Raw genomic sequence first — 14642 nt, 5'->3', positions numbered from 1 at the left:
AGGGAAGGTGCAGAAAATACTTAAATCGTGTTTAAGAAAATTATAAATATGTTGTTTATATCTTTTGAATTGAAAGAGAAATAATTAACTTTCTCTGATGCTTATATATCTGCCGTTAGCCGTCAAGTATGTCTAACATATATCTGCGGGTGGGTGATACTAGCGCCATTTCGACGCTTGTTCCGCGCATGATCTGATGACTGATCGTCTGCTATTACTATTATTTGGCATTTGTCGTAACAGCATTTTATACTTGCGTGTACAGTGACTGTTCAATGCAATCAGTTGTGAAATAAAATGCTACATAATAATAACGCTTGTAAAAGAAAGTAAATTGTGCTGGCAAAATTGCAAATTTGCGCAAGTATAGTGTATTCCTGTACGTTTTACAAGGAAACAATGTAGTTTTTTGAGGTTATAGAAAGATGAAAGGAGGTAAACAAACACATATTTTTATAGTAAAAGTGGCATACAAAAGTACTAATAAACTTCAGAGTGGTATATCATGGAAGGCATTAAGAATAAGAATGAAAGTAATAATGAACTTCATAATGCTATTATAGAAGGCAATACCGAGAAAGTTATTCAATGTTTAAAATCTCAAACTATCGATATCAACAGCATAATAGGAAAAGATTCTTATTTAGATGTTGCAATCAAGTCACAAAATTTAGAAGTCATAAAACTTTTATTACAAGCCAATGCTGTTGTTCCAGCCTCACTTATACCTTCATTTGATGATGCGAATAAGGAAATTATAAAATTATTACTAGCTCATACAGTTGACATTGAAAAAACAGATTCTAATGGAATGACATATTTACATTTAGCTGTTAAAAACAATTTACCAGATATTGTTGAGCTTTTGTTAAGTAAGGGATCAAATATCTATGCTAAAACAGTTTTAAAGCAGACAGCCATGCACATAGCTTGTCAAGAAAAAAACATCACAATGATATTATTATTAAATCGTCACATGAATCTATTTCCTATAAAAAATGGAGAGAAAGAAACTGCTTTACATTTTGCATTGAATTTTGAAGATTTGAGCATCGTAAAACTTCTTGTACAGGAAGGTGCTCGTATTAATGCAAGTAACAAATTTGGCTTAACAGCATTGCATCTAGCTATTTTGAAAAAAAAACTTGATATTGTGCAATATCTAATTAAGTCTGGTGCGGATGTTAATTTTGCAACTAATGATAAAAGGGTTCCTTTACATATGGCAGCAGAGTGTGGCTCTGTAGAAATGGTAAAAATACTTTTGGAAAATGGAGCAATTGTAAATAAAAAAACAGAATTTGGTATAACTCCTCTTCACACTGCTGTTTTTACACGTAGAAAAGAAATAGTAGAACTTTTCGTTGATGCAAAAGCCAATGTAAATGCAGTTGGAAACAGGGATGAAACACCACTGAATATTGCAGTGGCACATGAATGTGAAGATATAGTGAAAATTTTAATTTCTCACGGTGCCATTGTTAACCATGGTAATAAAAAAGATATGCTCTTGCATATGGCTGCTTTTAATAAAAGCATCAACTTGGTCAAACTTTTACTAGAGCATAATGCAGATGTATCTGTTGTATATATGAATGACAGAACAGCTTTACATATGGCAGCAGAACGAAAGTGTCCAGAGATTGTTGAAATGCTTTTGATGAAAGGGGCTGATGTAGATGCCAAGACAGATGATGGTTTTACAGCTCTTCATATTTCAGTTGAATACAATGATTTAGAAACATGCAAAGTTTTGCTACAAAACAAGGCAAACATTGATCTTGAGGATAAGAAAGGTAGGACGCCTTTATGTTTTGCTGCTGAGCGAGGATATGTGAAAATACTTCAACAAATTCTTTCATTCAAACCTGATCTGCAAAAAAATAAATTGGCTCTTTATTGTGCTGTCAAAGACAATCATACAAGTCACAAAACAATAATTTTAGAGTTGATTGCTCATGGGTATTCTATGGATCTGTTAAAACTTTGGCCTGAAATTTATATTGATATATTTATGCTAAATGCAGTGAGAAATGGACATACAGGAATTGTAGAGTACTTACTAAAACATGGATATAATGCTAATAAACCATTACAAACACAAGCAGTTGAAGATGTTAACTATGGGTCATTGCTTCATTTAGCAGTACGCAAAAGACAACTGCAAAATGCTCAGTTATTAATTAAGTTTGGTAGTGATATCAACATTGTTGATAAATCTGGTCAGAAACCAATATTTTATGCAGTTGAAAATAACTGTTTTCAAATGACTAAGCTTCTTTTAGACAACAAAGCAGTTCTTGATGATTCGTGCGAGCTGTTATTCATGGCTGCTCGTGAAAACAATTTTAGATTGATTAGAGAAATCCTAAAGTATTACAAAAATGTAAATATACAAGACGAGTTTGGTACAACGGCGCTTCACTTTGCAGCCTGGCATGGGAATGAAGAAACTGTTCAACTTTTATTTGAAAATGGTGCAAAATGTGCAAGTGTTGACCAATCACGCCAAGTTTCTTTCAATTCTGAATTGTATACTAAAATACAAGTAATATACGGGGAAGAAGCAATGGAAGAATTTAAAAAAAACGTTTTAACCACTCCACTGCATATTGCTGCCCGTAAAAATTGCAGTGATATTGCTGAAGCCATATTAGAAAGTGGTTTAAGTGTCAATTGCAGAGATGGTTGTGGCAGGACTCCTCTTCATGTTGCTACTTTATTCAATAATATTGGACCCATGCATCTTTTTATGGAATTTAATGCAGATCTCTATGCTAAAGACAATGATGGATACACCTGTATCGATTATGCATGCAATAATAATCAGTTTATTGGGAATATGCATATGGATAAGGTCTTTCCCTTTGTCAATAAACTCATACCTATCATTAATACGATTGACAATTGCACGACAGCATCAGAATTACTGATGAAATATTTAGCTGTGACACATTTAAGAAATGAAAAATCTTGCGAAAAACCATCAAGTTGTAGCAAAAAACTTGAAGATTTATATGATAACTGTGTGAGTGAAATAGCATTACTAAACAGTACAAAAATTATAAATAGTATTACTTTAGGTGATGTTTTGATAAGAAGCATTGATACTGTAACATCATATTTAAAAAACGCAAAATTTGTAAAAGCATTTGAATGTATCATGGATGTAGAAACTTTTCCCTTGTATGGAATTATTTTAAAGAAGAAAATGAGAAGAGCTAAGGAAAGAAGATTGTTGTTGGATGAGGCTCAAATTTATTTTACGGACATTTTATGCTTGCTAGAACCTCCAGCAAATAGAATTATGGATTTTTTGAATACCAGAGATTTAGCATGTATTAAACAGGCTTATGAATCGTTTTATAGTCAATTAGGCTACAGAAAATGTAAAGAATCGTGAATTCAATGTGTACTATAATTAACATATTTGATAATCAGGCTGTATTGTAAATATACAAAAACTAAATTTCAATTAAATTTGTTATTTGTCAGATTTGAGTTTTAATGTGGAATCCTGACATGACAAAATCCTTTGATCCACCTATTTATTATTTTTATTTTTTATTTTCTTCATCATGATGTATAAGCAATATGAAAATTTCATCTTCAATATCCTTACAAAAACAAACGCCACTCTTATAAATTAATATATTTTATAACAGGTTTTGATCAATACTTTTCATTACTGCAATAAAGACGTATAAAACCATATCGTGTCATTGTATCACTCACTGGTAAACATTATCTTGAAATTTTAAATGCTTATTTGTCACACATATTTTGGAAAACTTTATAAAAATTTTCATTGACAGATGTAATAAAAATTATCTCTTTTTCTTTTGTAAATTAGTATCCACTACAGTGGGATCCTCATCTATAGTGGCAGAATCAATGCGGCTTTTGTCAACTGGATACAACCTGCAACAAGTTTGGAAAGTATTAAAAGGTGTTTCTATGTTTCAAAACCTCTGTAAGCATAATAATCAAATAACTTCATTATGATAAAAATTATTTTTAAACGTACCAACGTTGATAAAGATAAACAAGGAAAACTGCATCATCTCTAAAGCATGCCACTCTATGAGCTACTGGCATTGTGATGATAAAGGCAAATACATCATCTATAAAGGTGTTGAATGCTTTGTACATGAACGATCTCCATGGGAGATGAGCAACAGACTTTAATTTGTAATTTACAAACAACTGAGGAAGCATGAATAAGAATCCAAAGGCATAAACGCCATTGACCAAGGAATGTATGCACCATGAATACCAACTGAAAGTAATTGGAATATTAGATAATATCAACAAGTATAAATATACATGTATTTTTTATATTTGTAATAATTTATTTACCTTTTATGAGGTAAATATAAAAGAGAATATATTGCACCTAATATAACTAAGGGATACAACAAATAACTAAGATAGCGCATACTTTCTGCATCAAACTCTCTTGTTTTTGTCTCTGCAGATGTGCACTTGCTCCAGTTAAACTGTATCCTAGGAAGAAAACCTCCAGTCCAAACCAGCTCTGCTCTTAGAATTTTTTTAGTCTTCCAAAGCTTTTAAATAGAGTATTGAAAAAAATACAAATAATTACATTTTATTATCCCACAGTAATGTAACAAAGGTTGCAAAGTACTAGAAAGATGGTGAATAACATGTAAAAAAAGGTAATTTACCTCAATTATAGTCCCGACTCCAGCAGGGATCAATACAAGTAATGAAGATCCTTCATCAAACAAGTAAAGAAATATCACAGCTTGGCTGAAAGCACGCCACAGTACTGTCTGTGTACTTAGACCTGCTAGATTACTTTTACTCCTCCAAAAACTTATGTCATTTTTAAAAGCTAAGAAATCGAAAAGTAACTGCAAAAGAGTAAGAGATGTAAATTAAAATTTGATTGTAGAATGTTCTTTTAAATTTTAAACATCATTTTCTAAAAACGTACATGCATTGCAGATATGAATACTGTTCCAGCCAAAAGGTACAAGTTAGTGTCTGCAAAAATGCCTTTTATTTCATCAATATCTTTATCGGTAAAGCCCAACTGCTTAAAATTCTGCATTGCAGCTTGAAGATGTAAAATCAGTCTTAATTTTCCAATGGAAATTGGAGTGTATTGTACAGTTACATTTGTACTATGCATTTTTTGCGTAATCTTCACTAAATCTTTAAATCTTGTATACAAAAAGTTGTAATGGACCAAGGGTAGAAACTTTCTGTCCTGAGTAATCCTGTAGATAGTAAAAGAAATAGTAAATATTTTTGCCATTGGCATTAATTAGGGAGTATAGTCATCTAATTTGATTAATTATTACTTAGCGGTATTTGATAATTCTATAGGAAAATCATTTATTGGAAGTTTAATATCATCAGTCATTATTGTGAATGTTAGCCTGCTTTTAATATGTGAAACAGGTTGGTGCATTGTACTCTTTTTTTTTTGTTTTTTACCCCCATAATTTTCATCATCACCCAATAAATTGAAAGTTTCAGCTTGTGGCACTACAAATTCATTGAATCTTACAATAGTATGCACTGTTTGGATATCCTAAAAAATAAACCAGCCATATTTATAATTTTGATACAAAAAAGTAAAAATTAAATTATACATGATCATATCTTACATCCACAAATTTACTGAAAACTCCATCTGGATTGAAAAATTGAGGGGATAAAATTATGTGTAAAAATAGTGAGCCATTCTGTCTTGTTTTATAAGGTATGTCTATTGTTAATGGACTGAAATAAAAATAGTTTTTTAATTAAAAAGTATGATATGAGTTTTACAACAAATTTCGTTGTTGTACTTACATGTCACTTTCATGCAGATAATCAAATTGTTTATTCTTATAAATGTTTGTAACCTCTGTTCGCAGAGGACGTTTCATAGTAGACGTAAATAAATTCAACTGTAATTTTGGACGGTCACTTAAATAGGATTTTATACACAATTTTTCATCCGTACATGGTGGAGGTGTAAAGAGTAGAGACACAACGTAAATTGAATAAGAAATATAGGCAATAAATACTCCAGAGAGTATTACAGTAAATGATGGAAAATACATTTTGTGCATTTGATTAATTAATTATTCACGTATCCAACTTAGTTATTCATGGTGTAAGTTACGTCTCCGATTGTTTTTACCTAAAAAATAAAGTATTTTCATATAAAACTCGTGTAGAGCAGACGACTACAAAACTACGACTCGCAAGAAAGTAATACAACATATCTATGAATTTAACTTATAAAAGGTTATATTTTTTTGAACATCTTGCAGTACAGACCGCTTATCATACCTCTTACAACACGAATTTTGAACAACAACAGGTTTCGGGTTGTTCAACTGGTTGTAGCATAAACAGACATATAGCTATAGTGCCACATGTAAACTTCCGGATTGTTTTCTTTTCCACCCAAGCTGAAGACAGTATAATATAAGTATATTGACGAATTAGGTATCATCAAACTTATTATTGTGACTGTATCTTTCTTGTCTTTCGTCTTTGGGACCGAACTCGCAGCCGCATGAACAATCATGAAAACTGACCAGAACTATATACTATCTGACCGCCCTGACCATCAAATTACCACATCCATAGCATTCGTGAACAGGGACTTGAAACAGACCTTGTGATTTAAATATCACAAAAAATTCTAAAATACCAATTAATGTATTTCAAATAATCAACTACGAAAATTAAAAATCATCAATTCATTTTTATTACTATAATTATGTATTTATATATGTACAAATAACTTCACGAGCAGATAGAAATATGACTAGAAAATTTATAAAAAAAGATTTTTTATAATCTTTTTCCTGATTTCGTCGTCCCTGAAAAATAAAAAAAAACAATATACGCTCATTTGAATGGAGTAAAGCAATTATTAATTTTTATAAATTTCATTTAATTCATACATATTATCTAGTTTGGCAGTCCATGGCCATGGAATTCCAGAATTTTCTAGGCCTGTTTGAAGCTCAGCAAGTAAATTAACATCAAATTCTTCCATGGAAAACTGTTGCATTGCACTCTTTAGACACCTTAAGCCATATTCACATTTCTTTGGATTATCTAAATTCATACACTCTCTTATTATTCTTGAATAAGTAGAAAATTTCATGTTTCTTCTGATACTACTTTCTCTTAAAAGGTCAGCTATTTTTAAATAAGCATCGGCATTATTTTTCAATTGTGAAAAATCAAGTACATCTAACCAATAATGTGATGATCCACTTTTTATATACTTCATCCAAACTTCATCAGCTTTTGTATTGTTTTGTAAGAAATAATAAATCCAAAGTGCTTGGACAGGTGCCAAGATTCGTTTTTCAGTAAACTTGAAAGCTAAACTTTCAACTGAAAAAAAAAACAAGTAGTTTACTAGATTAAAAACATATTATTAACCAATAAACATAAAAGAATTTTAATAAGAATGCATACATTGCTGAGTTAATTCTGGGTACTTGATTAAGCTGTAAACAACTGTTTTATTGTGAAAATCTAGAGATAGCCATGTTACTGATCCACTTGCAAGTTGGGTTTCCAATTTTCTCAAATAAATATTCCATGAACCAGTTTGTAAATACGCTTGGCTTAAATAGTAATTGTACTTTACCTGTCTTTTATACGTCTAAACAAAAATACAGATTTATTAATAAATAATTTTTGTGTATCTTAACTTTCAAGTGACTGACAATTATTTATTATCATATACCTACTGCAGACAAAAATGATCCAATATTTTCAATGCTGCTTATATCTTTCTCCTTTATAAGTTTAAATAAAATATATTCCGATACATTTAAATCGAGCTCTAAATGCCATTTTTTATGCAATTCTTGCCACAATTCCAGCACTTGTGCAATGTTATTTCTGGCATTGTACTTTCTACACAATAAAGAGTAGCAGTCACTTTTGTATACTAACGGTAAACTACACAGAAATATATCATATATAAATGCATGAATATAAGATGTATGTAATTATAGAAATCAATAAAATTTATTATACCTGTTAAGGCATTCTTTTGCTGCTTCATAATCGCTATTACGGATGGCAATGTTAAATTTTTGGAATGAATCATTTCCTAGTTGATTTTTTTCCTTCATTATCAAATTGAGACAGTTTACGAACCTACTTGAAGGTTTAATGTCATCTTTTTGCATCCTCATCCATAAATTATATCCTTTTTTCCATTCTTTCTGCAAACCTTTGTTGATCAAATTTTTATATGAAAAGTACTATTTTTATGAATAATCTAAAATACTTACTATAACTTTTTAACAATAAAACACATAATCTTTCTACATCGAATTTCAAAGTGTTCAAGATCTCAAATAGCCTTTCTAAATAATCAATTTGACCATTCTGATAGTAACTTTCGGCAAAATAAAAAACATTTTCCTCATAGAGTTCAGCACAATCATTCTAGATTCCAAAATATGTTAAATAATTAATTATTATATTTAGAAATTAATAATCAATAAACATTTAATTCAAACAAAATGTATACCTTTATTATATTTTTTGCTGTTTTTAAATCATTATTTTCTAAATATGCCATAGCAAGATAAAAGTTTGTTTCAGTTTCACCCATAATACTTTTGCAAATTGTTTTTACTCGTTCAAGTGAATCATTGTCACTATTTTTTATAAAGACTTTCATTAATTCAACTCTACAAGGAACTTTTTTCCAAGTTCTGTACAGCAATTCAAATTTTTGCAGTGCTGTGACTGGATCATTTCTGATTAGAAAGTATTGAATAAAAAAAAAACATGTCATTTCTGAAATTAATATTATTTAATTAAAGAATCATGTGCAATATAAAAACACGTACCGATCTAGATGAAATTGTATAAGGGGGCTAAACAACGAATCGTGCATATTGGTGATGTAGCCATGTTTTATGAGTAAATCAAAAAATTTCTGCAACAAATCTGCATCATTTTGTTTTGATACAGCATCTAATAATTTACGACAAGCAAATAACATACTAAATTGGCTTGGCCACGTTGGCCATGTAAAGTACTCTTGAGCTTCTATGAAAATAAAATCGATGTGTATATATAGATTTTCTTCAGTATTACATTTTTTTTTTTTGAAACTCGCGATAAAGAGTAAATTTAACTTACTTTCGATTTCGCCATTTTCAATTAGGGCAGTCACTAATTTTAGGTTCATGTCTTGGTAAAATTTAAATGTTGGATTAAGTTTCTTGCATTTGCATAGCCAGAATTCAGCCTTGTCAGTTTTTTGCAAATTCAAGTACATGGTTATCAACGTCACATAGGTCCAATTCGTTAAAATTACGTTTTGCACCTCAATTTCCTGTGCAGCAAAAACAAAAAAAAAATAGAATTTGATAATATCCAAACAAGATCTCTTAGAAAATAGTAATATGAATTTATTACCTCCAGAATTTTCTCAACTTTTTGCTCATTTAAAGCTTTACAATAAGAAATTAATAAAGACTTTTTGAGACTCTGGGCTGCCTTGCTATTCGTGATTGTTATTACCTTGGCTCTTCTTTCCAATTTTTCAATATCCTATAATGATAAATAAAATGATGATTGTTGATAAATTATAGAAGCTATTACTTTCTCAATACATTAGCTTGAACCATACCGTATATTTTTTTATCCTAGGAATGGAAAAATCTCTTAATATTGGTTTTGGAACTAGCTCTCCGGATTTCATAACGTTCAAAGCCTTCACGATTTCTTTTGTAAGGTAGTCTTTTAATTTATTTTCAACCTCTGTTGCAATTTCGGGTGATATACTCAGTCCTTTATTTACTAGAGTTCTGAAAAACTATAAAAACATGTGCTATTATACATAATGGATAGAAAGACTTTCAAGTTATTAGTTGATCAGGCTACCATTAAGAGTAAATATTTGTCATTTGGTGATATGAAATCAATTGCTTCTGTAATGCAAGAATCAATAAACTGTTGAGCTAAATATTTATTTTCTATTGTAGTATTTTGAGCATTATTATTTTTTTCATCTAATGCTCCCTTGTAAATTAAATGTAATATCGAAACAAATGATGGAGCATCTTCTGTATTTTTAAAAGCTTGAAGTAAATTATATTTGATCATTCCTATTTTGCAGCAAGAACTGTTGTAAGTAGCCACTGGAAATATTGCTTATGTAAATTATAAATAGCTGTCATTTTCAATAGTTGATTTTTTTACTTACAAAATCTACTAGCTTCTCGAATTTTGTTTTCCGATAATAGATGCAAAGTAATGGCATTCAATGCTATGTGATAGTCTACATGGGCATTTACGAGTGATGCGAGTACATCGTCTGCACTGCTCTGCATGTAAGGTAAAATGTGTGATTTTAATGTATATATACTAGGGAATAAGTCAAATTCCAAAATCATTTTTTGTAGCACTTTCTCAATACCTATAAATGAAAATATGTCGAGATTAACACAATGAAAATAGTTAAAACTATACAGCAAATTTTACCTTCCCAATGTCCAGTTTCCCCATAAGCTTTAAAAATGGGATAAAAATAATGTTCTCTAACTTGACCTCCTAAGTCTTTCCAAGCTTTCATAAAGGTAATACTAGAGTCATGCATATCATTTGCTATGCTTTTGTTTATAGCTGATAAAAATGATCTTTGATTGATACCTTCTTCTGCCATGATTCGACAATATTCAACGCTTTTCTCTATTGGCTATAAAGTTGGAGAAATTTTTAAAATTTTATGAAGTAGGTACATAAAGAATGTATTAAGTGATGTGAAAAAAATACCGTTTGAAAATTGATAAGGGTTTCTATGAAAAAATTTCCACTTGTAACAGCTTGATTCCTTGCATTTTTTGGCAAAGTTTGGAATATTTTAAAGGCAACACTTTCTTGCTTCTTTTCTACAAGTTTATACATCATTTGATTTGCTTCCTTTATATACAGGGTTCCTTTACTAGTCATTGATAATATCTGAAATGGACACAAACTAATGTAATACAAAAAAGAAAGATAAAAGTATAAATTTGAATGATATTTAGTACCTCATCTACAGATTCAGTAAAACCATTCAAACTGAGATGATAAATAACTTTCAAAAGTACTTTGTCTGGAACCCAAATATCTTTAGCTTTGCAGTCTGCAAGAATTTTTTTAATACTGTCCATGTCACCTTTTGTTGCATAAGCATACATCAGAGTAGAGTACATTCGAATAGTAGGTACGATCTCAAGCAATTCCATATCCTTCAATATCTCATGTACAGCATTCATATTACTACAAAAATGTATAAAAAAAAGTAATAATTTACAAGTTTCATGCAACTATAGCTGCTTTTGTAATGGTTATGCATACATACTTGTTCATTAAATGTCCCCATATAAATGAAGCCAATACCTCTTCATTTATAGGAATTTGATAATTTTTCATGTGCTCCACAAGCTGGTTGGCTTCTGTGACTTTTCCTTGGTTACAAAATTGCTGTATAAATCTTTGAAACGTTACTTTGTTGGGTTTCACATTTTTATTTAACATTTCTTCTAAAAAATCGAGCGGGCAAAAATCGTATTCATTTTCCAAATATATACTAAGCAATACATTGTAGTGAGAGACATCTAACTCAACACCTAAAAATGGATGAATTTTAGTAATAAATTTTAATTTATTTCCCATTCACATTATTTAGAAACCAAAAGTGAATTGTCAATGTTATTCACCAAGTTTTTTCAGTGTACTCCAAATCTCCTCTCCTAGTTCTTTTCTTAAAGCTGGTGATTTATCAGCTATCAATTCAGTGCAACATCGTAACAAAAATAATCCTTGCATACTCGTAACAGTTTCTAAAAGCCACAATAACTATGCGTTAAAAATGATACAGTTTCAATTGGCAAGCAATGCTACCTGTTTTTTGAATGTCTGTTAATATATCGTTAATATTAAATTTAGTGATTCTCCCATATATATTGATTTCTTTATTTAACATCATCATCTTTTGATCGATATCGATATCTTGATTACTGATCTTTGGCTGTGCATCAGCAGCAGATACATAATTTTTATACCTATAGATAGGAATAAAAATGATTACGTAAACAGTTGTTCTAAAGAAAAAACAATGATTTATTAACCACCTTGTACTTACCCATTTGTTAAAAATTCTGCTTGAGGATTCAATAGCGAATCCACAGAGAGATTTTCAAAATTGACTGCAGTTAACCTACTTGTTTTGGGTGAAGAGGCATTAAGGCACCGAACGAATTTTAACAAACGAAACAATGTCGTCATAATTGTCAAAGCATAAATGATCTTGTAAAATATTTGATTTAAAAACCTATTACAACGTAACGAGTAAACACAACAGCAAGCAACATCTCTTCACGCATAATGTATTCTTCTACATATACAAGGATATATGTATATATAGCTCGGATATAACCTAAATTCGAGAGCAGACAACATAAACCAACACACCGCGCTTCATGTATATTACTCCTAGTGCAGGAACAGCCGATGGTATAATACTTGGATGAAATATTTTTTGTATTAATTATTCGTCTCAAATTTCAACTCGATCTACCAATGTAAGCAATACTTGAAAATATCATGTAAGATATCGATTCATCAGAGAATATTTATATCGAATAATAACAAAATTCACACTAAAAATAAAAGATAATCAAGATCTGAAATCTTAAAAATGTCAATAGCTGCATGACAACAATCCCTTATTATCTTTGATCGACCGAGACATATCCATGCATTGCATCTGCTACTATTACTTGCGTATTACTCATATTTGCATATTAATTCCAAAAGGACGTCGACCCATTGAAATTTCGAGAAATTTCAGATTATTGCAAAATATTGCAGCCGCATAGGCGTTTCGATGCAACGCACACACACACACACACACACACGAGTGCATACAACGTTTAAAAATTATTTCGTAATAAACTCCTGATGAAGTAGAAAACGCGCGCGTCGCGTCGTAAGCCACCGGTCGTCCCGCGTGTGTTGCATAATCGCCGTGGCAGCGCACGTCTTTTCGTCTGCTCCATGCAACGTCTACTGCTAGCTATGACTTGCGGTGAACTGGTTTCTCAAAGCGTGTGTACAACATTATAGGTATACTTATATGCATCTGTACATCTCGCTTTCCGCAAAAAGATTATAGAATGTGCATCATCAACTCGTTATATATGTGTTTTTCAGAGCTTTTATGAAGTCGATCCTCAAAAAAAGTATACTTATATGTATAGTAATGAATAACGATCGAGGAATAATGTAATTATGTAATTGTATATTTATTCAATTACATAATTACATAAAAATTATAATATAATGGATGTATGCTATCGATTAACGCGATCGCGTCTGACCGGTCTCAAAATTACCTACTGGTAAGTAGATCGCACCCAAGATTGGCAAGACATCGAAATCAGATACATCATGGCTGATTCGTATTGGAGAGATCCTGCACAAGTAGTTACGCCCATCACAAGTCAGACATCGATCTTGGACGATAATCCTTTTACTCGCAGACAATATACCCAATCAAAGCAAAATCGCAATTACTATACTTTATTTACGCCATTTTTTCAAAAGTGACATCCGCGCGCTTTTGCTTTGTTCATTCTGAAAAAGTCGATCCACAGAGTTTTTTTTTCTCGGACACGATTTATAAACCGCTTTGAATTTTTCATCGACCAAATACGCGAAAATATCGCTGCGAACACATTCACAGGCGCAAACAAGATGCTTAATTACGCTCCAGCAGCGCTAGTAGCATAAAGTCACATCTCGCAGGCGTTTTGTTATTCTCATTTTTCAATAGCCCCGCATGCGTATAGGCCGTACAATACACATACAATGCTCCCCTCCACTCTCCCAATATATAGTCGCCGGCGTTATCAGCAGCAGCTTATCGCGCCAGTAGCGCGTATAGCCTTCGCCGCGGGAGTTATGCCGTCGTGGTTTATCGAAGAATAAGAAAACGGGAATCGGAAAAAGCATAACCTATGCGGCGATGTGTAAACAAACTGTGCGCGCGCAAGAGCTGAGCAGCTGATGCGCCCGATTCAAATTAACACATAGAGGAACACTGGCCGCATCGTCAGATAAGCCTCGCGCGAGTCTAAAAGTAGGTGAGCGTGATAATATCTAGATCGAAAGAAGACGAATAAAAACACACGTTTCGTCGATTTTTCAAGGTTACACGCAGCGATAAAGCGCCGGCCGTCTGAAAATTTATCTTCGCGGAAAGCTTCCACCTAATTCACGCACGTACGATCGTATTAAACCAAAGAAAACGTCGCCGCGGCGCCCCGAGTCCATCGTAACAGTAACGTTACTACTTGCGCATCACACACACACACACACACGCACACACACAAGCCAGCAGCGTACGTAGCGGCGGTGTGGGTGGCTCTGTCGTACGTACTAAGTACTAAAGGCTCTCTTGCGCGCGCAATAAAGCACACAGCTATACTTACACAGCGAAAGAGAGAGAGAGAGAGAGAGAGAGAGAGAGAGAGAGAGAGAGAGAGAGAGAGAGAGAGAGAGAGAGAGAGAGAAGGAGGACGAGCTGCGCTCTCGCGGTGGGGGAGGCGAGCGCAATCCATGTCTCTCTGGCTGTGTGT

At 32.2% G+C, this 14642-nt stretch overlaps 3 protein-coding genes across 4 annotated transcripts; 1 reads left to right on the top strand and 2 right to left on the bottom strand.

Moving 5' to 3' along the window:
* Window positions 1–110: 110 nt before the first annotated feature.
* Window positions 111–3494, top strand: LOC103315725 (ankyrin-3-like). Its single transcript, XM_008206024.4, has one exon. It carries the CDS (start codon window positions 506–508, stop codon window positions 3401–3403), a length of 2898 nt encoding a protein of 965 aa, XP_008204246.1. The 5' UTR covers window positions 111–505; the 3' UTR covers window positions 3404–3494.
* LOC100122672 (cleft lip and palate transmembrane protein 1-like protein) lies at window positions 3414–6590 on the bottom strand. 2 transcript variants are annotated; one of them, XM_008206005.4, is made up of 9 exons: window positions 6313–6493; window positions 5827–6160; window positions 5640–5754; window positions 5331–5563; window positions 4961–5246; window positions 4689–4877; window positions 4360–4568; window positions 4028–4279; window positions 3414–3921 (listed from the first exon to the last, which is right to left on the bottom strand). In XM_008206005.4, the coding sequence occupies exons 2-9, from the start codon at window positions 6087–6089 to the stop codon at window positions 3828–3830; spliced, it is 1641 nt and encodes a 546-aa protein (XP_008204227.1). In that variant the 5' UTR covers window positions 6090–6160; window positions 6313–6493; the 3' UTR covers window positions 3414–3827. The 2 variants fall into 2 exon arrangements, with proteins under 2 accessions (XP_008204227.1, XP_008204234.1); XM_008206012.4 differs by having other exon boundaries at window positions 3548–3921; window positions 6301–6590.
* A 123-nt stretch (window positions 6591–6713) lies between these two features.
* Window positions 6714–14513, bottom strand: LOC100122661 (leucine-rich PPR motif-containing protein, mitochondrial). Its single transcript, XM_016986238.3, has 20 exons — window positions 12146–14513; window positions 11905–12065; window positions 11721–11843; window positions 11363–11630; window positions 11049–11280; window positions 10792–10977; window positions 10501–10714; window positions 10223–10435; window positions 9901–10157; window positions 9647–9832; window positions 9433–9567; window positions 9154–9349; window positions 8859–9060; window positions 8534–8765; window positions 8292–8448; window positions 8032–8230; window positions 7740–7953; window positions 7462–7651; window positions 6936–7377; window positions 6714–6851 (listed from the first exon to the last, which is right to left on the bottom strand). The coding sequence occupies exons 1-20, from the start codon at window positions 12286–12288 to the stop codon at window positions 6806–6808; spliced, it is 3996 nt and encodes a 1331-aa protein (XP_016841727.1). The 5' UTR covers window positions 12289–14513; the 3' UTR covers window positions 6714–6805.
* Between the last annotated feature and the right edge of the window lie 129 nt (window positions 14514–14642).

The sequence above is a fragment of the Nasonia vitripennis genome, chromosome 5 (genome assembly GCF_009193385.2).
Source record: "Nasonia vitripennis strain AsymCx chromosome 5, Nvit_psr_1.1, whole genome shotgun sequence".
Classification (NCBI taxonomy): Eukaryota; Metazoa; Arthropoda; class Insecta; order Hymenoptera; family Pteromalidae; genus Nasonia; species Nasonia vitripennis.
The sequence above is the reverse complement of the archived record's forward strand: the minus strand, read 5'-3'. Positions and strand labels throughout refer to the sequence as shown.